The sequence below is a fragment of the Plectropomus leopardus genome, chromosome 23 (assembly GCF_026936395.1).
Source record: "Plectropomus leopardus strain MGB_pleo_1.0 chromosome 23, ASM2693639v1, whole genome shotgun sequence".
In the NCBI taxonomy this organism is placed as follows: Eukaryota; Metazoa; Chordata; class Actinopteri; order Perciformes; family Serranidae; genus Plectropomus; species Plectropomus leopardus.
This window is the reverse complement of record NC_142198.1, coordinates 958,644-984,351: the sequence shown is the minus strand read 5'-3', so window position 1 is coordinate 984,351 and position 25,708 is coordinate 958,644. Positions and strand designations below refer to the sequence as shown.

Genomic DNA, 25,708 nt, shown 5'->3' with positions numbered 1-25,708 from the left:
TCAGCATCACCAAGGGACATTTTTCACTTTCTGTTTGAATCAAAATCAGATTATAGAATTAGACTTTTAAAAATCAGCGGCATAAGACAAATACAATGATGGAAGCTTATCATCCTAAAGAGATCTAAGGGGGGTTTGGGAGGCTGTGTCTGTTTTGGATACACAGGCTATAAAGCTGAAACATGGCTTTGTTCCCCACGGTTGATGAGAGGTTCTTGTAAAACTTACTGAGGAATGTGTTGCTCATGTAGCCCCGGATATGCTGCTGGCTGTTTTTACTCTCCTGTCAGTAACCCCCAGCCAGGCAGGTCACACATAGGCAAGTGCTTCTGTGGAAGCACTTTGGGAGAATTAGAATCCTAATTCTATTATAGAACACGACTCAAGAATATTAAATGGAGCGTGAGATTGACAGGCGGTTTAGCGCAATGTCAGCAGTGACGCACGTAGGATGATTGGGGTGAAGGGTAGCCTGAGCAGGAAAGCAAAGCTATTGATTTACTGGATCATCCGTGTGCCAACCCTCCCTGCTTCCTCTCGCTTTCTTTCTTTTCTTTCTTTTCTATTTCTGCTCTCTGGCAGTCATATTTAAGTCGTAATTGCTAATCAGTGACTCTAGGATCCTCATTGAGTGCTTATCCTTTTTACTGCTCACCACCTTGGATCTGTTGAACTGCACTACGCTAATCCCGTTGCCTCTCCGGGGCATTCTTGCTCCCTTGTTTCCTAACTTTCCCAGATCCTGGCTGCAACCCTGGCTGTGCCTGAACGTGGTGAAATCTGTGCTGGCGCTGTAACCCTGCCTTTGGTTGTGCTTGTGCTGTGGCTGCACCCGATACTGTACCCCACGCTTGCCCATCGTGGTCTTGTTCCTGGTTGCGCCGATGCCATGATCATGCCTTTGGACACCTCCCTATCAATATACGCATGAGAATCTTATCATCACCCACAATATCATCATAGAGTGCATTTGATAATTTCATACCTATCGTCATTGTAATATGACATGTGTATGTTTCCACTATTGCTGTGCCTCTCTCCCCCTCTGTCTTTCTCTTTCCTTTTTGCCCAGTTGTATTTTATTTGTTATTTACGACATCTATTGCACATCTGTCCGTCCTGGAAGAGGGATCTCTCATCATCCTCTGCCGCTCTTCCTGAGGTTTCTTCCTTTTTTTTATCCCAGTTACAGGGGCTCTTTTTTGGGAGTTTTTCCTTGGGTGATGTGAGGGTCTAAGGGCAGAGGGATGTCGTACACTGTAAAGCCCTCTGAGGCAAACCATGTTTTGTGATAATGGGCTCTATAAATAAAATTGACTTGACTTGACCAATGGTTACAAGTTTTTGGTTGTGACCAAAACAATTAGATTGTGATTTCAAGTGGATGAAATTACAGTGTGGCTGGGTTCAGCCTGAGCGATAGGGTGAGGAACTCTTATATCCTGCGGAAGCACGGAAGTAGAGCCACTTCTCCTTTGTATTGAAAGAGGCCAGTTCGGGCATCTGATCAGGCTGCTTTCTTGGCCACTTGCGTTAAAGGTGTTTTTGGCACATCCAACTGGTAGTTTTTCCCAGGGCAGACCCAGAACATGCTGGAGGGATTATATATCTGGATCAGGAGGAGCTGGAGAGTGTTGCTGGGGAGAGGGATGTCTGGGGTACTTAGCTCAGCCTGCTGCACCGGTGACCTGGCCCTCAATAAACAGATGAAAATTGATGGAGAAACTACACAAAAAATAATTAGTACCATCTTGGGATTGGATGACTGTAGCTATAATATAGCAATCTGCAACTTAGAGCAAATGTGTGTCAGAGTTGTAAAGTTTGGGGCCCAGTGGTCGGCCTCCATGCTCAGACCACACCCATGTCTAGACTCAGCCTTTATTTTGTTCTCAACCACACGCTGTAAAGTTGCAAGACTGCATCTTGCATGGTTGAGACATTATGGTGTTGAGACGTTATTGTGTTGTCTACAGACAGACACAAACACCTGACAAAGTACTTAAAGTGGCTTCTGTGTTTCTCTGGGACCACATTTTGCCATGGTAACACAAACACACACACACACAATTAGGCCTTCAGTTTGGTGTCAACTGCCAATATCTGTCCACAGACAGACAGACAGACACAGACAAACATAAATAGGCCTAAAAAAATACTCAAAACAACTTAGGTACATCCCATTTCCTTATCTCGCATCCATGTTTCCCTCACTCACGTCTCTTCCTTACGTCTTAGTCCAACCACAGGAGATGTGAGCGGAGGAGCTGAGGAGGAGATGTGAGGGAGAGACGAAACTTTAGACAAACAAGATGTCCTTTTCTCTGGAGCGTCACTTGAAGTGATGTCTGTTTCTGATGACAGCGGCAGCTGATCACAGCTGGATCAGCTGTCTGTTAGCTTTATTAACAGATGTACAAACTTCTGATGTACATATATATATATTATATATGTGTGTGTGTGTGTGTGTGCATATGCATATGTCTCTATTGATATTCTGATCTTAAACTAGTTATTTTACAGCCCAGAATATGATCATGGTGTCTTTGTAACACTGGAAATTATTTATTGAGAAATTGGCATGTCCTTATGTCCTTGGATCTTGATCGGTTTCCGGGTCAAGTGATCAAGGATAGAGGATGGAGGAGTCAAGGAGGGATACCCCTTGGATACCCCCTGGAATGTACCCCCTCTGCGGTGGTTCATCTACTCGGACCACATTTTACCATATTGACAGATACACGCACGCGCACACACACACACACACACACACACACACACACACACACACACACACACATACACACACACACACACACACTTTCGTTTTGTCTTTTATTTTATCAATTTTATCATGTGGTATGCTTGTAATGACAACATTGCACTATGTTACCTTTGGTGCAAAAACGCACAGTAGTGCCAGAGGAATAAATGATGAAGCCAAAACAGCACCTTTGCACTAAAATGTGCATACCTCAATGACTAAATAATTAACTTCAAATAACTTGTGGAATCTGAAGAAATATTTAGCTTATATTTATATATTTTAACTCATATTTTCACATCTTTAGGATCAAAATGTTGTGTGTTTTTATTTTATAGATCTGTTGAAAAACCCTGTCTGATTTTGTCTTCTTTAAATTTCAGAATTAGTTCAGAAATAGTTTTGTCAATAATTATGGTTTACTGACTTAAATAATCTTTTAGCTGAGGTTGCACAGCTTTTAGGGATATGAAGCATTGAAAGATACTCAAAGAAATGACATCACAATAAGCAATGCTTATTGCACTTACCTGTGTAGTCATCAGCGGACCAAAGGGTTAATAGCAGAAATTCAGTATTTTCTGTCATGTTTAATGTGTTTAGAAGGAAATCAATGATTTTGTGGCTAAATGTACATTTTATTTCCCTTATTATATAGTGCAGAGAAGCAGTTGCTTTAACCCTTTGGCTCCTGAGCAAATTGGCTTGATTTCTCCTAAGCTTTCCTAATTTTCTAAATCTACTTATTTCTTGCAATTTGTGAATTGTTTCTGATATTTATCATTGCTTTTTTCCCCATGATTTTGAAAGAAATCACACCAAGTGCCACAAGTTGTGAAAAGAGTTTTAAAGCAGTACAGGTTTCAAAGCGTTAATTGAACGTAAGTCAAAATATTTTGGCAATAAATCACCCAGTGAAATGAGCAAACCTGAAAGTCAGATGCCCACAGGAAAAAAAGGGGTCTTGGTAAGCCTCCAGCAAGTAGTTCTGTTTGGCTCACAGCTATTATCTCTCTCTCTCTCTCTCTCTCTCTCTCTCTCACACACACACACACACACACACACACGCACACACACTAAATCAATTCATTTGATTAACTCCCCTCTTTTGAGCCTAATTACCAGTAACCATGAGGCCTGATGAAACCAGTCTGATGACGCAAATGTTTCCTGAGAACACAAAAAGCCTTTTATTGGGTTGTCAGTGTGTGAGCGTATTCTGCCAGGGTTATGATGGAGGGGGAAAAAGGAGAGATTTTCTGATCATTCTGTTCGGATGGAGATGTGAGGCCCTTACATTTGTGTGATTTCCCTTAAGAAATGTCATTGTGCTCTGTGGGTTTTTCGATGTTATCACTTTTCTTGGCACAAACTCGCCTTCCTCTAAAGAAACACCAGAGTGAATGCTCAGAAAGGGACTGTGAACTTGTCAAGGTGATAACATTTATACAACATCAATATTCGACTTTCTAGGCTGTCCACTCTGTGTGTATGCATGCATATAAGTGTGTGTGTGTTTGTTTAGTTATACATCCATACTCACACACAAACCTGTCTACTCAGTCATATAGTGGGGACTTTCCAAAGTTGGTCCTCACAACTTAAATCATTAAATTTTACAGTTAAGACTAGGTTTAAATGCACTCTGTGAAAATCAGAGCATGTGAGTTATCTGGACTTTTTCAACATGCCGGTGGCTGAGCCGGTGGCTAGCAGCTAACAACACTAACTCCATAAACAATGCTGACCAACGGCAACAGGGCAGGGAGATCCAAGAGGCCTTAATGGTCTTGGTCCTAATTATTTTCTCCAATCTGCTTTTATCTTATGAGCCCTCTCGCAGTGGCATTTTAATAGTCCCCTCACTGTGTGAGGTACCAATCTGCTTGTATGAAAAGTGCTATACACATAAAGTCTGATTGATTAATTGATTGATAGATTGATTGATAGATTGAACAGAGTTAACCAGGGGGATGGAGTGTTGGTGGGAAGTTTCCACAACATGCTGTCCTGATATCAACATTTCTATTGTATGAGTGCAATGCAAAGAGACAGAGATGAGCTAGCCAGTGGAATACACACAACAACAAACCACAGAGAAGCTCGGATTTCGAAACATACACAGCAACATATTTTCATAGAATGGTTTGTATGATATCCTACACACACAACAGTTTTTATGATATCACACAAATTAGCATCCTAAGAATGACATTGCGTCCTTAATGTACATTTATGGAGGTTAGGTTTAGGAAAACAAACATGGTGAGGATGTACCTTTAAAATTATTCATATTTAACTCAAAGTTCACATTGTTCCAAACACATGTCTCCAGGGGAAAGTCAAGAATTTTTTCTACTTCCTTATATGGCTGCTCAGGACTGCCTCTTTTTTTACTCTCATCAGAACATAAGTCAATCGCAGCTTTCAAAATACATAATATGGTTGCATAACTTTATGTAGAAAAATGTACAGACAGTTCATGAGAGCAGCCTGCTCACAGAGGTAGCGTGACTGATTTAAAAGCTAATGTTAGGGTTAGGCATGTCGTGCTTAAGGTTATGGGGGTTAGGGTTAGAAGGCCTGGGTTAGGCATTAGGGGTTAGGGGGTTAGGGGGAAGGGGTAGGGGTAGGGTAGGGGTAGGTCGGTTATGGTGAATTAATGAATTTAAGAAACTGCACTGTCCCCTTAAGTGTGTGTGTGCATGTGAGTCAAACAAATAAAAAACTTTTTCCGAGTTGATATCCCAAGTGATGACCTGGATATATTTGGATTAAAGTAATGCTTTTTTGTACTGAAAAGTATAAAGATAGTGTTTGAAACCTAAAGATTCAATTGAGGACAAACATTCTGTATAAATAAAAGGGTCACAAATAAGTGTTTGGAGAGCCGGAGCTGATGCAGTTATTTTTGGATTAAAGCTACACACAGGAAATTTAGGTGTCAGATATTTCAATGACAAAAATATCCCCCTCAAAATATCCTGTGTTTTCCCAACCATTATTTTCTTTTCATAGTGGAATAGCTTTTAGAATATGTGAATTTAATTGCTGATTTACGTTCGTAGATCATGTCAATTCTAAGTGCTATTTTGTAGGCAACTTCACTAGCTTGAGTTTCTTGAAGATATTTCTCATCTCAATTATCATGACCTGGATGACTGAGAATCTTCACAAACATCATGTAAATTGTAGCACTTTAACTTTCCTCTTGAATATTCTTTAGTTTGGAGTGGCCCATCATAAAACATGGATATGAGGGAAACCCTGAAACAGGATATAACTCAATGTACTCATCAGATTCAGCATCATGTATCAAGACTGAAAATATTGGCACTTTTAATGTTGTGTTAAACTTGTATTATGTAATAGCAGATTTTATCCACTTTAACTTTGCATCAGTAGCCTTTACAGTTCTGGTAGGTCTGCATCTGAATGACTGGCTCATGGAAAGGGAGGGGGAGGATGAAGATGAAGGAGCAACTGAGAAAAAAATGATTTATAATGTGTAAAGCTGACCAAACTGTCCAGTAGATACTTTAAAGATTTATCACCAAATTCAACAAATCCAAACGTCACTTTGGCTGTTCTTGTCATTGTTTGTGACTCGATGTCCTCCTGAAATATATGCCTGTTACGAGAATAAGGTCTAAAATGGACCTCTCCCCGTCTCCATCTGCCTCCTGCAGTGTTTCAGCAGCAGGCTGTCCACAGCCCTCTGGAGCAGCAGAAGCAGAAGCAAGGAGGAGGAGGAGGAGGAGGAGGAGGAGGAGGACCTATCCCCTGTCAGAACTGTGGGAAGCCATGTAAAGGGGAGGCGCTGCGGGTCCAGAACAAACACTTCCACATCAAATGCTTTGCCTGTAAAGGTATGTAAGAGCCAGCTATCACCTCTCACCCCTGCACTCTCACCCCACGGCGCTCAACTCTCACCAGCTCAGAATAGACACAGACTGTCTGAGATTTAGGTTGTAAAGTAGTAAACATACCCTCTGAGGGAGATCAGCACTTTTTAAGGATGCATGGGACAATAGGTAATTATGGATCCTTTGTGAATGTTCAGCTGAAAAGTATCAATATCTGTATTTTTGTACATCAGACAAATTACTTAAAGAAGTAAATTAACCTTAACATGGGCCATTAAGGAAAAATCAAAGAGATGTAAACTTTTTTGACAGAAAAAAAGACACTAAAGTAGATATTGTACAAGTGGAGAAAAGGGGATTCAGTTTTTTCTTCTTTTTTTTTTTAAACGACATTAATGAAGATATTTCATTGTAAAAGAGAAGGTACTAATATGAAGCTTTTGAAGCAGACAAAAGAAGTGCAAAAAGATATACAATGCCAATTATAAAAACGTTGAGACGCTGTGTAAAATGCAAATAATGACATTATTTACTTTTTCGGGGACATCCCTGCTTATCGCAGCCAGACAATGAGACACATTGTTCACGTATTCCAACAACATGGCTTTATAGTAAAAGAGTGCAGCTACTAGCATGACCTGCATGCAGTGGAGACCTGATTCCCTCTAAACGTGTGGAGTTCGGTACAGTCGCTCTGATGCCAGCATAGAAAATTACAGCAAGTAGAAATAAGTAAGAGCACAAGTATTAAGAATATTAAATATAAAATAGAAATATAGTAAGTAGTATAGTAAAAAATAATTAGTTAACGATTAACAGAAATTAAACTTATATGTAAAGAATAAAATAAAGTATAAACATAAAGAAATACAGTAATAGACAATTGGCATTGATATGTGAGTAGCATATGAATATTTAAATTATAATATAGATAATGTGCCAAGTGTGTGAAATGTGTAAAATATGAATATATAATATATATGCTTCAATGCAAAGTATAAAACTCGTATGTAAGTTAAAAATATAAAAAATTGTGCAAATATATGTGCAATGCTACAATGAACAACACAGATATACATAAGTAAGAATAACAATAAGAATATATCTTTTACAGAAAGCATGTGGTAACTCAAGACATTTAAGGACATTAGGCAGTGCAGAATTGTTTAGCAGTGTAAGGAAGTGGAAAAAGTTGAAAAATTTCAGTTTAACTGGCGATAAAACTCTTAACAAAGAAAAGAATGATGGGTCAGAAAGTTTCCAGAAAAGCTCTAGGATTCCTCCTCACTTCCTCCAACAATACAAGTACAAACATCAATGAAGAGCTTGCTTGCAAAGTCCTGTAAACTGATGGAGACAATGTTAGGCCGTCTCTACTTGCTACCCTGAAAACAGTGACATGCACGAGAAAGGGCTGACAGAGGCAGCATCGCAAACTGCACCTGCACATTTCTTTGGCATTGAGTTTAATTTTTTTGTGATTTTTGAAACACATTCTCATCCCAAGTCGTCACCTTTCGCTGCTTTGTCAGTGGACCTGCACATCTACATATTATGCTCTAGGTATCCTTCTTCATTTGCTATTTATGCACATGCCAACCAATGTCAGGACGTCAACAAAAGCACATGATTAGGCAACAAAAGCACACGGCAACCAATGTCACCCAAAATCACATGGCTAAATTAGGCTTCAAAGGCATGGGTGGTTAGGTTTAGGTAACAGACGGACATAGTTAGGTTTAGGGAAAAGAAACTTAATGGTTTGGCTCTACAGAGGAACACCAAACTCCTGGGCAAAAGTCTGGGGTTTGTCGGACCCATCCACTAGCCCTCCAACCGGCACTATAGGAATTAGGACCGGTTGGAATTAGTAATTCGGGGTTCAGTATCTTGCCCAAGGATACTTTGACATGTGCAATGCTTCAATGAACAAGGATACTTTGACATGACATGACCTTCCGATTTGAGGACAATCCACTCTACCTCTGAGCCACAGCCGCCTCCAACTGACAACTGACATCGCCTTGCTCGGTAGCTTCTGGCCAGGGGCTTATTAAAACTCAAATGGTTCTGTCTAGCTGTGTTACAAACCGATGCCGCCTGACAGCATCATACCACCATGAAAGGTGGCTTTTGATGTCGGTATATTATGCCAAAAATTAGAACAGGCTGGATTTTTGACATGTAGCTGTACACCATTGGGCAATGTGCTAATTTTGAGCGGACAGAAAGCTGAAGAGTCCAAAACACAAGCAGCTATTTTTGCCAAGTAGTGGTCCATTATTGTTAAATCATTTGTAAAGTCTAAATATATTATTATTGATAGTTTGGCCTTAAGAGCAAGAGAGAAAACACTGATGGGTCAGTCAGGTCTGATTAGTTACAGAGAGTGGTGTGGATTACATTTTGTGTGTGTGTGTGTGTGTGTGTGTATTGTGTGTATGTGTGTGTGTATTTTGTGTGTGTGTGTGTGTGTGTGTGTGTGTGTGTGTGTGTGTGTGTATTTTGTGTGTATGAATGAGTATGTTTGAGAGAGGGTGTTGGTGTGTGAGTGTTTATTTCTGGTTGGGCGGCTGCAAGTGTCAGATGGTTGAAATGACTGGGCGTGGGGGTGCTGGATTTTTTTGCTCTCTACATGTGACTGTGCTTTATTGGAGTGTGTGTTTGTGCTCCTCCCAGCCCTGGCTCTCAGCACAAGCCTTGTGTCAGACCACTGTTGTTGTCAAAACATACTCCCGTTGCTAGACTACGGCTAGTGTCGCTACAGCGTCGGCAGCTTCCTGACTTTATGGCCTTTACTCTTAAACTGACCAGCAGACTCTCTGTCTGTACAGTCCTCCTCCTCCTCCTCCTCCTCCTCCTCATCCTCCTCAGACAGGCCTGAGTTTAAGCCCAGCTTGTAACAAAATGGAATGATCCTTTAACTGTAGGAGCTCCTTAGTAGAACAGCTGCTCTTAACTCTTGGAGAAGAGAGAAACAAGAGGTTGCTTGGTCAGCTAGCTATTAGAAAACAGCTCATACAGGTAAAGAGAGCTTATGTTGTGAGCCATCCCCAGAGGTGGAACGTTCTGTTCTGTACCTGTATACAACTGTACCAGAACTTTATGTCTGTTTTATGGAATCTGAATTGAAGGTCCAGTGTGCTGGATTTTGGGGGAGGAATGGCAGAAATGGAATTTAATATAATAAGTATGTTTTCTTTCATGTATAATCATGCGAAAATAAAAATGGTTGTGATCGTGACCTTAGAATGACAACTTGTAATGTGCACATGCTGTATACAGTGATCTAATCAGGTTTAATCATCTGGTCTGTTGGTTTTGGAATTATTCCTGTGGATACGTAATTCAGTGCCCAATAAAAACCTCCTGAACAATGAACACTGAAGAAATTCTAACCAGGAGAGGTTTCAGCTGGCTGTAGTCTGTAGTCCTATCTGCTAGAAGCCACTAAGTCTTCCCAAATCCAACACACTATTACTTTAAAGCCACTATATATGGAATTTGAAAATGTCTGTTTTTAGTCTCCTCCATGGTAAATTGTCCTCAGTGGTTATGAAAAAACACACTGTTCAAGACAGTAATACATGCAACTATTTTGTTTTAAGATACAGCCAACAATGTTTCACAATAATCAGCTTATTTTTAATTTGTCACTGCTCATTAAAGAGGCCTGATGGGAAGAAAATACCTAACTTTACATGACTTGACAGTGCGTTGTGGTTTAATATTATGCAGCTATTAAGGAATGGGACTCTAATGCCTGGGCTACACTGTATGTGCAAGCAGCACATGGGGGCAATATCGCTCAAGTGCTGTGGAGTGTAATGCTTGTGGTGTTTACACTGGCACCATTGTTGCTGTGGCGCTGCTGCAGAGCTGCTGTAACTACTGTATTTTTACAATAAAGAGCACAAACTTCACTCATTTATGAAGCTTTGCAGACACTGCATTGTCAGCAACGCAGTCCTGAAAATATTTTACACTAAAATGTCTTGTTTCAACAACTGAAGGGATTCTGTTGACAGCAACATTGTCAGAATGCTTTTATTTTGAAATGGAAACAGGAAAGGTTGAGTAAAACGGATATATTTGTATTTCTTCATCTCTGTGACAGATAAAGACATTTTGAACTGTAGTAGAAAGAGGCACAGTTTTTTTTTTGCTGATGACATTACGCGGCATGCAGAAAAAATCGGCATAACTTTGTTTCTTTAAAAATTAGCCATGATTGTTAGTTAGGTGAAAACACACGTACATGGGGCCCTAAAGTGTGTCACACTCACTACTTTGGCATCCGTATAGTAATATGAAATAAATAAATCAAGCAATCCTTAACGGGTCTCTGGCAGCAAGGCAACACATATAGTGTACAAAAGATGTCTCTCCTTACTTCATACCACCCCACTGCTCGTTTGGTTGTTACTGCGAAACCCCACCTCAGTGAGTTAGCAGCTTGCCTTGAATCAGTTTGAATATACAGAAGTTAGCATGCTACAACAGTCTCAGTTCATTGCAATGAAAACAATACCCGTAAAAATGGCTGCTGCTCTGACCATCCTGCTATGCCGAATAGAATGGGAATGTCAGTTATACTCTCATTGTGATTCTATAGTTTGAGTCTTCACACTGAGCTTTTATCTTTAACTTAAGAAGAAATAAGCAAATTATGGTAATTACACACCTCAGTTACAAATTACTCATTCAAAGTCATTAGGTGTTGATAGTTTACAGTCATTATTTCACAGTTGCTTGAGGTCATGATTAAAGGAACACAGAGCAGTTTTCTTCTGTGGGAAAAGTTGCTTGGCTGGTTTTCTAAAGAGACTAATTAGGAGGCGTAGGGCTGGATCATTTTATGTCAGCCATTCAGGAGATGTAAACAGTCAGAGGAGCTGCGCACTGCATGGCTGCTGCTCACTCCACCCACTTTACACAGAACATGCCCGGCCATTCCTCTTGTCCATTAATCCAAAGCATGAGTGCATTAATTGAAAATCAAACTGATCTGGGTTATTATCCTGATTACCCAAGGCCAGGGTGGGGAGTCTGGTATTAAAACATCCAGATGTGGACTGATGGGAATCTAAAAGTGCGGGATGGAAATAAGATAAATCTGAGCGGGCTTAGATGGCCCTATCTGCATTTCAGACCTGAACATCAAAGACATGAAAAGACATCTGACCCATAGTCAGCAGCCAACTCCAACACACTGTAGTGTTTTTTTTTCAACACAGTCTTTATGGATGTCAGATGTTAATAAAATCAGGTGAAATATCTTCCCCTTTACAGCCCATAAACACACACACTGTGTGAGGGTGTAGCTCACCTTTTCCCCACTGCACTCTATCAGAGATCTTAACATTAACCTGGAAGAGAATCAAGTCAATGACCCCTCACTAAACTACTGTATTACTGCCAATTACTACCAGTCTGGGTGTTAGCCAGCAGGCTAACATTGCCAGCTCTGAGGCTCCTGTAATTAACACCGGGCAGAGAGGAGGGCTGGATTCATACGAGTTAATGTTAGCCTCTTTAGCACTGGCCTCATATCAAGGTAGCTCTGCTCTGCTAATAGGAAACACAACCTCAGTTTGTAGCCACACACACAGTTAGCTGAAATTTTTAAGCCTCTGAAACCTGAATCAACATCTGTTTTTTGTGCTGACTCGGATGCTTTTCACAAGTTATTTAAATTTTTGAAACCTAAGCAAATTGGTTTGATTTCTTCGAAAACATGGAGGAGAAGGCAATAAGCATCATGACAAGAAATGTCGGAACAGAAAGAAATTAATAAAAGGGTGACAAGATCATGACCTGAAATTGTTTTATATAATCAGAGAAAATATCAAAAACTAAAAGAAAATTGCCAAGAAAACTATATTTAGAATTATAATTATACTACTTTTATATTTAAAAGGTATGTTACAGAAAAACATATTGATAGAAAAAAATGTCAAGGAAACTTTTTTTTTTATTTGTATAGTTATATATTTTAGAAATGATGGTGTTTTATTATTGTTTTTATATTATTACTGTAATATTTCATTGATTTTCAAGAATTTTGAGGGGTCACTTTTTTTTAGACATGCCCGGGGGCCAAAAAAAGGGCCCCGAGCACGTTTAATCACTTATTCATTAAGTGTATCTTGGCTTAGGCAAAAAAAAGTAAGACATGTTAGACCAAACTTCAAGAAGTACGTCACTGCTGGAACCGTGGTCTTTTCATTAAACTCAGATGTCTCTGGAGTAGAAAGACACAAATACCTTTGAAATTGGTGCTACGTGACCAGAGAAAAGAGTGAAAAAGGGTGTTTCTGTTCAAGAGACAGAACACCTTCAACTACCAGAATGCACCGCACCATGCCAGACCAATAAATGCTCCTGCTGGTGGGTGACATAATGCAAACTCGCACATTTGACAAAATAGTGGCCAGTTGGTAACAAACAAACAAAAACTGTATTCCAGTTAAATAGTGAAATAAGACATGTTTCCAAAAACATTGAGCTGAGAATCTTGATTTATATTTGATCAGTGCTGCTTACGTTTACTGTTTGATCAGATTTCGGTCCAAGTTTGAAAGAGAGAGAGGAGTAGGTGTGGATCTGCTTATATACTTTTTTGTGTTTGCAGTGGCAGCATGGGTGGTGGACAGTATGAAAATGCCTATGTACAGCTTGTAGCCTCTATAGCCCGAGAGCCAACGAAACTCCACGGAATGACATGTTTTGCATCATCCAGCAGAGCTTTGCTGGGGAGGAAACAGGGATATCTAGGCACTGGTTAGATTGAGGGGGGTCTACCACAGTTCATTGACACATACTACCCACATTATTATGATACAAAGATAGTTGTAAATTAGTGAAGTTTCCTTTGAAGGCACAAGAGGTTGGCAGATATTGTTTTTGGCTCTGTAATGTGACATATTTTAGACTAAATGCTTTCAAGCAAGTGCAATTTTCTGTATCTGCCCCCTAATTCAGGATAATCTTTTCATCTTTTTTTTTTTTTTAACATAATAGAATAAACCAAGAGGCAACCTACCAGTTGAATTAGGGACATTTGATATTTCAGGTGTGCTTTATTGGCATACAGTATTAATATTTCAACAAATAAACACAAACTGTTAAAATCCACTGGACCCATGATGGGACCATCAGGCGCCATAGGGTCCCATTTTAGATTAGAAGTGTTTGAATACAGTTCAAGTACACGCATTTGGAAGGTGGATTTATTGGCAAGCGGTGCCACTAAACTTGGGTACACATTACAGCAAGGTGCATCAAACAGTTTAAAAGTGAAAGTTTTTTTTTTTGTTTGTTTGTTTGTTTGTTTTCTAGGAATTTTGTAACTATTTCGTTGGAAAAAACAGTCTTACAACAAGGTCCATTTAGTGGTTGTACTGGACCTTTTGTTCATATTACATGGTCTTTATCAGCTGATGGACTTTGCTCATTTGCCATACCATATTACAAAATGTCCATTTTTTTCCAGTGTAACTGAATCATGGTTATCTTACTGTTACCCAGTCACCATTGTGTGATGTATTTAAAAATAATCCTACATTGCTTCTTTAAACTTTGGAGCATTTGATGAACACTAATTGCTGTTTTCATGTTAGCTGCTGTCAACAGCACGATGTGCGGTTAAGGAAGTGTGAGTTATTTAGGTCCCCACCGTGTCTCCATGTATCCTGTTATGTCTGCTTTAAGCTGACACCATCACTAGCAGACAGCTGCTGAGAAAACCACTAGCAAAACAACCTAGACAGACTTTGATTTATAATCTGCTTTTGCTTTGCTGCTGATGAAGAACCATCACATCATCCACATAGCACTGGAATACTCAAATGTGAAAATATGTTGTCACACCCGAATGTCATCAAGCCTGCCTGAAAACAATGAATATAGAGTGTAAGAGTTGGACTGGTGATGTTGAAAGACTCCTCCATATCAGACACACTCTCCCTCTGACCACATTCACAACACACCCTCACAAACAGGAGTGTTATCTTTTATTGCACTCTACTTGCTTTTCTTTAAAGCTGAAAATGGTTTTATTCATAAACTAGGTGTAGTTTGCCAAGCTAGAAAAACAGAAGACAGATGCACATCTTTTGGGAAAACAAGCTTTCTGCTTATAGAAATAGTTCATCTCTGCCTTGAGACAGTAAATGTTACTCGGAATTTGGCTCAGGATTCAGAAATCCTGAAGGTATGTTCAGTACTGTTATAAATGCAGGCACTCTTCTTTCTATATAGGGCATAGTTCGCATCAACAGAGCTCAGTGTCCACGCTTCAGACTTGAAGCTTCCAGTCAACAGTTGGATGTAAGTGTAAGCAGACAGTTAAACCGATATGGCGGTGTCTTTTACCATGAGGAGCAACTGTGAGCAAGCAACAAACCAACAGCTTCCCAGTTCATACATTACTGATATTTGCCATACTATACTATACTATACTATACTACATTTTGACTTACTATAAGTCGCACTGGTGCTTTGTGGTCACAAAATGCGACTAAATAATTGCCATTGGAACTCTGCAAATATAGACACACACCTCACCTGCTTACCCTACCAGTCATTAAATTTACAGCTCTCCAGTTCATATATTAATAGTGTTTGCAAATCGCAGTAGTGCTCCATGGTGGCAGAATGTGACTAAATAATCATAGTCTGGAGCTCTGCAAAAGCCCTGCTTTGTGTATGTGTCTGTGACAGGCAGAGAGCTGTAGGAGAGAGCAAGAGAACCAAAATGCTGGTGGCATATAAAAACGATGTGACACTTGATGTTCGCGATGGAGTCATTTTAAATATTGCACTCTGAAATTGCGAGGACTTTTAGCAAGAGAACTGCGGAAGCAAAACACCAGACCAAAACCAGTCACATCTTTGATTATAAGGGTGATCAAGACAATTGAGTAGTAGTCCATAGGCAGCCATTCATATTATGTCAAAGACCATCCTTGAACAGAGATAGTGGTGACTATTTCTCCTCCATATACTACAAATGTGAGTGAATGTCCAGATTAAGTTTATGCAATGAGACCTTACCATTTCTATTTGTTGAATGAAGACCATGAAATGTTGTTCAAATCTAGATTAATAATAAATATAATACTTTTAAAGAAAAGTTTAATCATGGCATTCTCAAAACTCATCCGCAAAACATAATCAACCTCTTAGAAAAATGGCGAGTGTTGTGTGATTTAACCAGATTTGTCAGTCGAGAAGCTCACATATTTGATCCATTATGTAGCTTTTACCTGCCATTCACGTTGTTTAATGTTTTAAAGTATGTTTTAAAGTACAGTTTTTGGGTCCAAAACCATGTTATGGCCATTGAATTTACCAATCAATGCTATTTTGCCTTTGAACAGAGGTATTGTAGAACTCTAAGAAATTTCAGACATGGAGTCAGTGAACCTGAAGAGAAAGTTAGAATGATTTTTACTATGTCAGGTGACATTCCAGCTTTGTCTGTTTGAAACAGTTGGCATTAATTTGAGGTTTTGACAGATTTATGGACTGCATTGTTTTTGTACAACTACCCAGCCTCAGTGTGTTTCTTCATGGAAGTCAGCTCAATAAACACACGCTGCTGGCCACATGTTGAGATCCTGATGGTTGGATCAGGGATGTTATAATAGCAGATGGTTGTGATGTTCTCAGTAGGGTGTTGGCTATTGGATTGTCTCCTTCTTGGAAGCCGGCTGACCAGAGCAGAGCCAGGGGGAATGTGTGTGTTCATCATTGGGCCAGGGGTGTTGACCTCACACACACGTGTTTGGGGGAAACGAAAGCATCAGCACAGGCCTGAGATGAGTTGAAGGGCTTTTTACATTCATTGCATATTGTGCATGATATATGTAGATGATTGCTATTTATTTTGTAAAGTTTATGGAAATTAAAGTTTTGTTGTTGTTGTTGTGGTTTGCACGGGCCTTTCCAGAGATTACCTGTGGTGTCTTTGCACAGTTTAGGTGCTCTTTTTGGCTGAATGAGTATCACTTCTACCAGTAGGCCTACCTAGAAACATTTGTTTAATCAGCTTACCACAGACTGGTTCCGGACCTCTGATTCACCCCCCAATTTGTTCAGTGATTCAAATGGTCTGGTCTGCGCTCATTGTCTGTACATCTGGAACTAGAATGAAAATAAGTTTAGTGTGCTATCCATGACATTTTGGTAGTTGGTGTGATTGGTTGCCCTCTTTCTAGATGCTCAGTCTTTTAAAGGATTATTAAAAAAAATGTGGGATGAGCTCAATTTGGGTTTTATCTCCGAATTAGATGTTTAAATAATCTGGATAAACTTTCATCTTGTTTACTCAAACTAGTATCTAATGAAAATGAAGAACATAAAACATAAAACCTCACAAGATTCACTTCTCACTGAAAATACTCATCTTCTAATAAGATAGTGCAGACCAGTGATTTAGACAATAGACAGACCTCTCCTGCCTGTTGCCTCATTGGAGGCCTGCTTGCAATTTAGCTCAAGTATAGCAGGACTCTGGACCACCGTGAGCCCATTTGACCTGTCAGAAGGATCAACCTTGATTTTTTTCTTTCATGTACAGTCCCATAGCTAGTCGGATCGATGCCAACAGGCTGAAAACTGGACAGTCAAGGTCATGGAATAGACTAGTGAATGACAACACCCCACACACCCCCCATCCCACCCCACACACATGCACATAGATGGTGAGTCATTGTAAACCATGAGGTGCAGTCAAGGTTGCACATTCATGGCAGAAAGCACATAGCACATGTATATTTAACCCTGCTCACACTCACACACGTGCACAGTGGAAGTCATTGTGAAACATGAGGTAGAGTCAAGGTCACACTCACGGAACGTAGCACATCTCTATTTTATATGACACCATGTCTGTCTGTAAATTGTGTCTCTTGAGGTGTATTTTTTTGAGAGACACAGTTTCTCAGGCTCTCTTTTACACACACACATACACACACACACACACACACACACACACACACACACACAATCACTGGGCAGGCTCTCTCAGTCATGCCTGTGCTGCGATTTAGATTTAGATTGTCAAAATTACATCTATCTTACCTTACATGTAAATTAAATTGTCTCCTGTATTTTTCTCCTCAGTAGAGGGCTGGGCTGATTATTATCCTCAAATTTGGCACAAATGTGCACTTGGACTTTGTGATGAAGTAATCACATTTTGCTGGTCAGTGTTCAAAGGTCATGATCACTGTGACCTTATTCATTCTTGTGAACACGATATGTCAAGAATGCCTTGAGGGAATTTCGTTAGATATGGCAAAAACATACATTTAGACTTAACAGTAAATTAGATTGATTAGATTGGTGGTCAAAGGTCAAAAGTCAGGGTCACTGTGACCTCGCTTCTGATTAATTCTCGTGAATTCGACAAAACAAGAAGGCCTTGAGGAAATTTCCTCAAATTTGGCACAAACACCCACACTTGGACTCAAGGATCAAGTGGTGAAAATTTTGTGGTCAATGTGACCTCACAAAACATGTTTTCACCCAGACTCAAGAATATATATGCTAAATGTGATAAAACTTCACACTAATGTCTTATAGGATAAAATTATGTTTTGTTTTGTTTTGAGTATTGATGTTTTATATCTAAAAGGTCAAAGGTCAACTTCACTGATCATTAAGGGTGTAAATCACTGGTTTCATCATGATATGATATTTTACATATTAATACTTTGGACCAGGATATGATATTTGCAGATATTACAAGTTTACCACGATAGGATTTCAGTTTGATTCGATTTAGGGGCCTGCGAATGATATGGATCGATATTATATTCTCATTTATGACAGTTGATTACAGGAGAAGCTGCCACCCCTGTCTTTGCTTTTGGCCAGAAAAAAAAAAAAAAACATATACATAACTGGAAATAATTAAAACTGGTTCATTCTGTTTGAAGACAAACTTTCCCCAAAATCCTCAAAACGTGGATTAACAACAAAATTATTTCACTTAAGTATAAAACTCAGTAGGATCATATACAAAACAACTGTCTTTTGTAGAGCACATTTCCCCCACATATTCATATGTTAACATTAGTAGCGTAAACCTATGGCATTTTACATTGCAGAAATTAGCTTAGCAGCTAGTGGGCTTTGCCCTTACTCATAACTCTACTAACCAGTTTACTATTATTTATGCTTTGTCCTACTCACCGCTGGTTTAAGCCCCTGCAGTTCCCGACAGAACAGCAAGGATGATTTTCAGTCTACATGCACATTTTTTCAGTCAACATTGCTGAAACAGAGTAGGTAACATAACGTTAGCAAAAAGTCAGTGAAGTGGCCGGCAGGTACATTGTGTTTCCTGAGTACGGCTTTTGTTTACATATGACGCGCACTGAAAATGAAACATTTCCGCACTGATGATTTATTCCTGTGTAAATAATAGAAATATATTCTCATCATCTTTCTCTTGGCTACTCGCCATCATCTGCCGGATGCTGTGTGACGGTGACACAGACTTTCAAAATAAGGGTGCGCCTCAAAGAGGATGATATGGCTCGATGTTTACACTTTGCATCAATGTTAGGTAATCGTTGCTCATTTAATCGATATATCGATACAGATCGATGGATCGTTACACCCCTGCTGATCATAATGTTTTGCAAAAAACACTTTTCTAGCCATCACTCAACATCATCTTTTGTGTGAGTTTTTTCTTAGGTTATGTCAGGGTCTAAGGGCAGAGGGATGTTGTACACTGTAAAGCCCTCTGAGGCAAACCGTGTTTTGTGATAATGGGCTTTATAAATAAAATTGACTTGACTTGACTTGACTTAACTGCAGAGCAGAAGGAGGACAAATTTGGTCAGATTGTGAATTGGTGACACTAGTCTTGGGTGTCCATCTTGAAACTGTGCAGACTATATCGACTTTCTGTGCTGGTGGGTTGACGATGTGAATGAAGCATCTGTATTTTTGAATTTGTAGCTTATTTGGAGCAACATGCATACTTGAAGCATTGCCAACTGTAATGGCTACAAATGAGTCTGGACAGACATGATACCCCAAATGTAACTGCCACTTGACTTGTTTGCAAAGACATAAAACAGTGAGGCGGTAGTTCTAGTTTGGTATAATGACACTTTTTGTTGATACCCTAACTTAAATGATATAATTTTTAACAAAACCTCTACAAAACCACTTTTTAAATTTTCAAATGTAGTAAAAGAGCTTAAATTTTTAGTGTTGTCTTAAGGCAAGCAGTCTCACAAAAGCACACGGGTAATGGCCTAAAAATGCTAAACTTTCATTTCAGTCTTTAATGTCTGTTTGGTCAAGTAAAGACAGAACTCACAGATTTGAGGTAAAGTTGATATAGTTAACATGTCAGCAAACTGTTGACAGTTTACACATCTATCAGACACAGAGTTGCAGCTGAAGAAATTCTCACACCACAAACAACTCCTTTTGCATTTACATAGCCATTTGATGAATTGTTCTGTGATGGCTAAGCTTACCACACAGCTCATACATGGCTACTCCTCCACAATCAGTTCACTCAATGCACACTCATTGTCTCAAGGCCTGTCCTCTACAACTTTATGAATCCCACCTTACAAAGATGGCGACAGCCAGTCGGGAGTTGGTCAGCCCGAGAGCAGTGATCATGAACTAACCAACTAATTATATTGACTTGTGGAAAATATGTTGTTTGGCGGGAGGCTTTCTTTTAAACTGAACAGAACTGAACTGAGAGACTGAATATGTGACTGTGCTTGAAAATATAAAACCACTGATTCAGCCACTTTCAGTATTAGTGAAGCATTACATCAGAAATCAGTATTTTGTAAAACAAATAAGATTACAAATCTGACGCTTGGTGCTCGGCACACATTTGGGTTGCTGCCAAAGTATTTAGTCTTGATACCCAGCTCTAGTTTCAGCTAAATTACTTGCATCATGTCCAAACCACTGAATCCATTTCTCTTTTCTCCATAGACCTTGTTTGTACATGAGTAAAAGAGATGCAACATATTTTATTTATCAATCAAACCAGAGCAAATCTGTTGCACATCCATCCATTCAGGCACGTAACATCCACACTAATTCTACATGCTGAACTGAAAAGTAAAAACTCTGGCCGTCAGATCCTCCAGTGCGGAGAAAGCAGATTCAGTTGAACAGTGAATTCCTCTGAGAGCCTATGAGTGCATTCACATTATGTAAGAGGCTTCATGGTGCATGAGATAAGCCTTCAGAGATGGAAGTAATCAGTTTCCTGTGAACTAATCTGCCTTCCAGCCTTGGAAAATGTTGTAGTCAAGTTCCTACTGCAGTGTAACCTTTATACCTTCTTAACAGTGGTAACCTGAGAAGCACCAGAACCCCACTTAGCACTGTCATTGCTTGTAATTATGCAGAATTAGAGGTGATCCTTTATTTTTTTCAAGATTTTCCTGGTTCTGAATCCACTTATCTACACTACTGGGCTGTTACAGAAAACCACAAGGTCTCCTGCCTTCAAAGAGCTCCAGAAACACACTCTGATTGGTTTAATCACACACTACCTACCACCCACACCCACAGTTCAAAAGTTCCAACCCTGCTGGGATTCATGGACGTTTTATCTCACTGAAGCAGTGTAGTCCACACGTTCTGTTATCATAAACTGAGTTTCTGGACAAAACGACAATTAGATGCATTGTGATCTCATTTGCAAACGATGCCAAGTGTGATGTTAGCACACACCCTCTGTTTTCGTGGACTTGAAATTGTTTTAAAAATAATGATGAAATCACTTCTTGAACATAACATTCACATGAATTTGAGAAGGGCTCAAAGCAGGTCCTAGTACTTTTGTACTACAGGATACAGATAGTGTGTCTGTAAGTTTACTGTTGCTTTGCTGAATTGTAAGTTGTCACTTTAACGCTGAGGATTGTATCCTGGTCAGGGTTGAAAGCCTTTTGGACACCAACTGTGTCCTGTAAAGACTGTATATAAAATGGATGACATGACAGCTTTCCAAAAGTGAAGCCTAAACATCTAGATTACCCCCTGGTGACTGGCTGCAGTAAGGGTCACACAAAACCTCTCTATGTTCAACACGTTCTCATCCCAGGTTGTCACTTTGCAGAGGACTCTCATATCTACATATTACGTTTTAGGTATCCTTCTGTGTCTGCTGTTTACGTTCTGGGATGCTTCTGTCATGATGTCAACACAAGCACAAGGTGGGATGATGCTGCACGTGGTTATGTTTAAGCAACAAAGAAAACAAACTCAAAAACCACACAACAAGGTAAAAACATAACAAAAATATAGTTTAATTTCAGGTGGGCTTTAATTCGACGGTAGAAGCTTAGAAACATTTCTGTGAGTAAAGAAAGAATTTATTAGAGGTGAGGATTTATCAGTTTCTGTGGTTGCCATTTGTTGAACAATTGTTTCTCCCAGAGCAAACTTCTCAGTTAAACCTGACTTCCAAATCCGACTCTGCTTCATTGCTTCAACCTCTCCCTGCCTTTCAACGCGTCCCACATGGATGAGGGATCAGGGAAGGACAGATAGGAGAGATTAGAGCAATGAGAAAGGGGTGAGAGGAAGACAACTTTGATGGTCTCCATTAGTGATGAAGGACAAAACTGAATGAGCGTCTTCTGTCTTCCTCTCACTTATGTAATGCACCCAGATGCACTTGTTGATATGCATTACAAGGTACTTTGTCAGTGACTTTGCCTTACTCTGTAGTGTATGCACTGTACTGCTACACTGCAGATGAAAACAGAATAGAATAGAATAATAAAGTCTGTAATGCTTTCTGCTGGGCTTAGCTCTATATATGACAAATGGGTTCCACCCTGAGCTTATACGGACTCAGCTGCTGAGCTTCTTAAGCAACTAATATAATACAGTATATTATAATTATATTATACTGTTGTATTGTATTATATATATAATACAGTAAGAAGAGGAGTGTATGTGCCAATTGGCAGCGCAGGTACAGATATGCAGAGACTGAAAGATGAGCTGATGAGAAGCTGCACTCTGAGAGAAAATCTTCTCCATCTCCTCCAGAACTCTGCTTGTCTTTCTACCGCACACAGCAGAGCTGTTTTTATATCTGTTGGTTCAAGTCCAAGTCAAATCTCAAGTATCTAACCATTCATGGCCTCAAGGTTTTTTAGTCAAGTCAAGTCAAGTCAGTTTTATTTATAGAGCCCATTATCACAAAATATGGTTTGCCTCAGAGGGCTTTACAGTGTACGACATCCCTCTGCCCTTAGACCTTCACATCACCCAAGGAAAAACTCCCAAAAAAGAACCCCTAACGGGGGAAAAAAAAAGGAAGAAACCTCAGGAAGAGCGGTAGAGGATGATGAGGGATCCCTCTTCCAGGAAGGGCAGACGAGCAATAGATGTCGTAAATAACAAATGAAATACAATCATGGCAAAAAAGGAAAGAGATAGAGAGAGGGGGAGAGAGGCACGGCAATAATAGAAACAGATGCATGTCATATTACAATAATGATAGGTGTGAAATTATTAATTGCACTCTATGATGATGTTGATAGAGATGATAACAGTCTCATGCATATGTTGAAAGGGAGGTGTCCAAAGGCAAGATCACAGCATCGGCGCAACCAGGACCAGACCACAATCAGGGCGAGCGGGGGGCACAGTATCAGTACAGCCACAGCACGAGCACAACCAAAGGCAGGGTCACAGCATCAGCACAGCTATCACCACGGTCAGGCACAGTCAAGGTTACGGCCAGGATCCAGGAAAACAAGGAAACAGGGGAGCAGGAATGCTCCCGAGAGGAAACAGGATAAGCGTAGTGCAATTCAACAGACCCAGGCTCTGTAATCGCGAGCCCCAGGTAGTGAGAGTACCACATGGCTATCACAGAGCTAAGCTAAGCTTGCAAATGGCAATGCAGTTAACAGACATGCATGATTTCCGATGGCGGCATTGAGAGAAGGAAAAGGAGCTCAGCGTATCAGAGGAAGTCCCCCGGCAGGTTAAACCTATGTCAGCCTAACTATGGGCTGGTCCAGGCAGCCTGAGCCAGCCCTAATTATAAGCTTTATCAAAGAGGATGGCCTTAAGTCTACCCTTAAAAGTTAGAACGGTGTCTGCCTCCCTGACCGAAACTGGAAGATGGTTCCATAGGAGAGGAGCATGGTAGCTGAAGGCTCTGGTTCCTATCCTACTTTTGGAAACTTTGGGAACCACAAGTAACCATGCTTTTTCAGAGTGCAGTGATCTTGAGGGTTGGTAAGGAACTATGAGCTGTGACAGATAGGATGGAGCCTGACCATTTAGAGCTTTGTAAGTAAGGAGGAGGATTTTAAATTCAATTCCTGGATTTCACAGGGAGCCAGTGCAGAGAAGCTAAAACAGGAGAAATATGATCCCTTTTCTTGCTTCCCGTTAAAACACGAGCAGCAGCGTTCTGCACCAGTTGGAGAGACCTAAGAGATTTGTTGGGGCAACCAAATAATAGGGAGTTACAGTAATCCAGTCTAGAGGTGACAAATGCATGTACTAATTTTTCAGCATCTGTTTGGGAAAGGATATGTCTAATTTTTGCGATGTTACGCAAGTGAAAGAAAGCCGTCCTTGAAGTTTGTTTTATATGGGAGGCAAAGGATAAATCCTGATCAAATAAAACTCCAAGGTTCCTTACAGTTGTGCTAGAAGCCAAGGTTTTGCCATCTAGAGAAATTACATTGTTGGAAAATGAGCTTCTGAGGTGTTTTGGGCCAAGAACAATAACTTCAGTTTTGTCTGAATTCAACATCAGGAAATTACAGCTCATCCAGGCTTTTACATCCTTAAGACATGTTTGAAGTCTAGATAGCTGATCAGTTTAATCTGGTTTCATAGATAGATATAATTGCGTATCATCAGCATAACAATGGAAATTTATAGAGTGTTTTCTAATTATGTTGCCTAGAGGAAGCATATACAAAGTGAAAAGGATTGGTCCAAGCACCGAACCTTGTGGCACTCCAAAGCAGACCTTTGTATGTGCGGAGGGTTGATCATTGACGTGAACAAATTGGGAACGATCTGATAAGTATGACTTAAACCAGGCTAGTGACGTTCCTTTAAGGCCAATTAAGTTGTCAAGTCTGTGCAGTAAGATTTGATGGTCAATGGTGTCAAATGCGGCACTGAGATCTAATAGGATTAAAACAGAGACCAGACCCGTGTCAGAAATAAGTCGTTATTAATTTTTACTAGTGCCGTCTCTGTACTATGATGAACTCTGAAGCCTGACTGAAAGTCCTCGAATAAACTGTTGTCTTGGAGAAAGTCACAGAGCTGATGAGCAACCACTCTCTCAAGGATTTTAGAAATAAAGGGGAGATTAGATATCAGTCTATAGTTAGCTAAAATCTCAGGATCGAGAGTGGGCTTCTTTAGAAGAGGTTTAATGACAGCTACTTTAAAAGACTGAGGTACATGGCCTGTTAATAAAGACGCATTGATTATATCTAATAAAAAGTTGTCTAATAAGGGCAAAACTTGGGGGGTCTAGCAGGCATGTTGATGGCTTAGATGCAGAAATCAAAGTATAGAGTTGATGAAGGTAATTAGGGGAGAAATGGTCCAGATAAATTTCAGGCCTTGCTGCCATATCCAGGCTATCTGAGTCCAGGGTCAGGTCAGTTGAGGGCAAGAGGTGATGGATTTTATCTCGAATAGTTACAATTTTATTATTAAAGAAATTCATAAAGTCGTCACTGCTTAGGGCCGAAGGAATACAAGGCTCTATGGAGCTGTGACTCTGAGTCAGCCTGGCTACAGTGTTGAAAAGAAACCTGGGATTGTTTTTGTTTTCCTCAATTAATGATGAATAGTTTGCCCTGGCATGGCGGAGGGCCTTCTTATACACTTTAAAACTGTCCAGCCAGACTGAATGGGACTCTTCCAGTTTGGTAGAACGCCAATGTCTTTCAAATTTTCGCGATGTTTGTTTCAATTTGCGAATCTGGAGGTTAAACCATGGAGCTAATTTTCTTTGTTTCATTATTTTCTTCTTGAAGGGTGCAACAGTGTCGAGAGCTGATCG

At 40.0% G+C, this 25,708-nt stretch overlaps 1 protein-coding gene across 14 annotated transcripts in view; it reads left to right on the top strand.

Moving 5' to 3' along the window:
- The window catches only part of ablim2 (actin binding LIM protein family, member 2), a 95,424-nt gene that overhangs the window by 13,174 nt on the left and 56,542 nt on the right, over positions 1-25,708 (top strand). For all 14 annotated transcript variants that reach the window (XM_042511934.2, XM_088073166.1, XM_088073160.1 and 11 more), the window contains exon 2: positions 6,454-6,633. In XM_042511934.2, the coding sequence (XP_042367868.2) occupies positions 6,454-6,633 (180 nt within the window). The remainder of the gene's footprint in view (positions 1-6,453; positions 6,634-25,708) is intronic.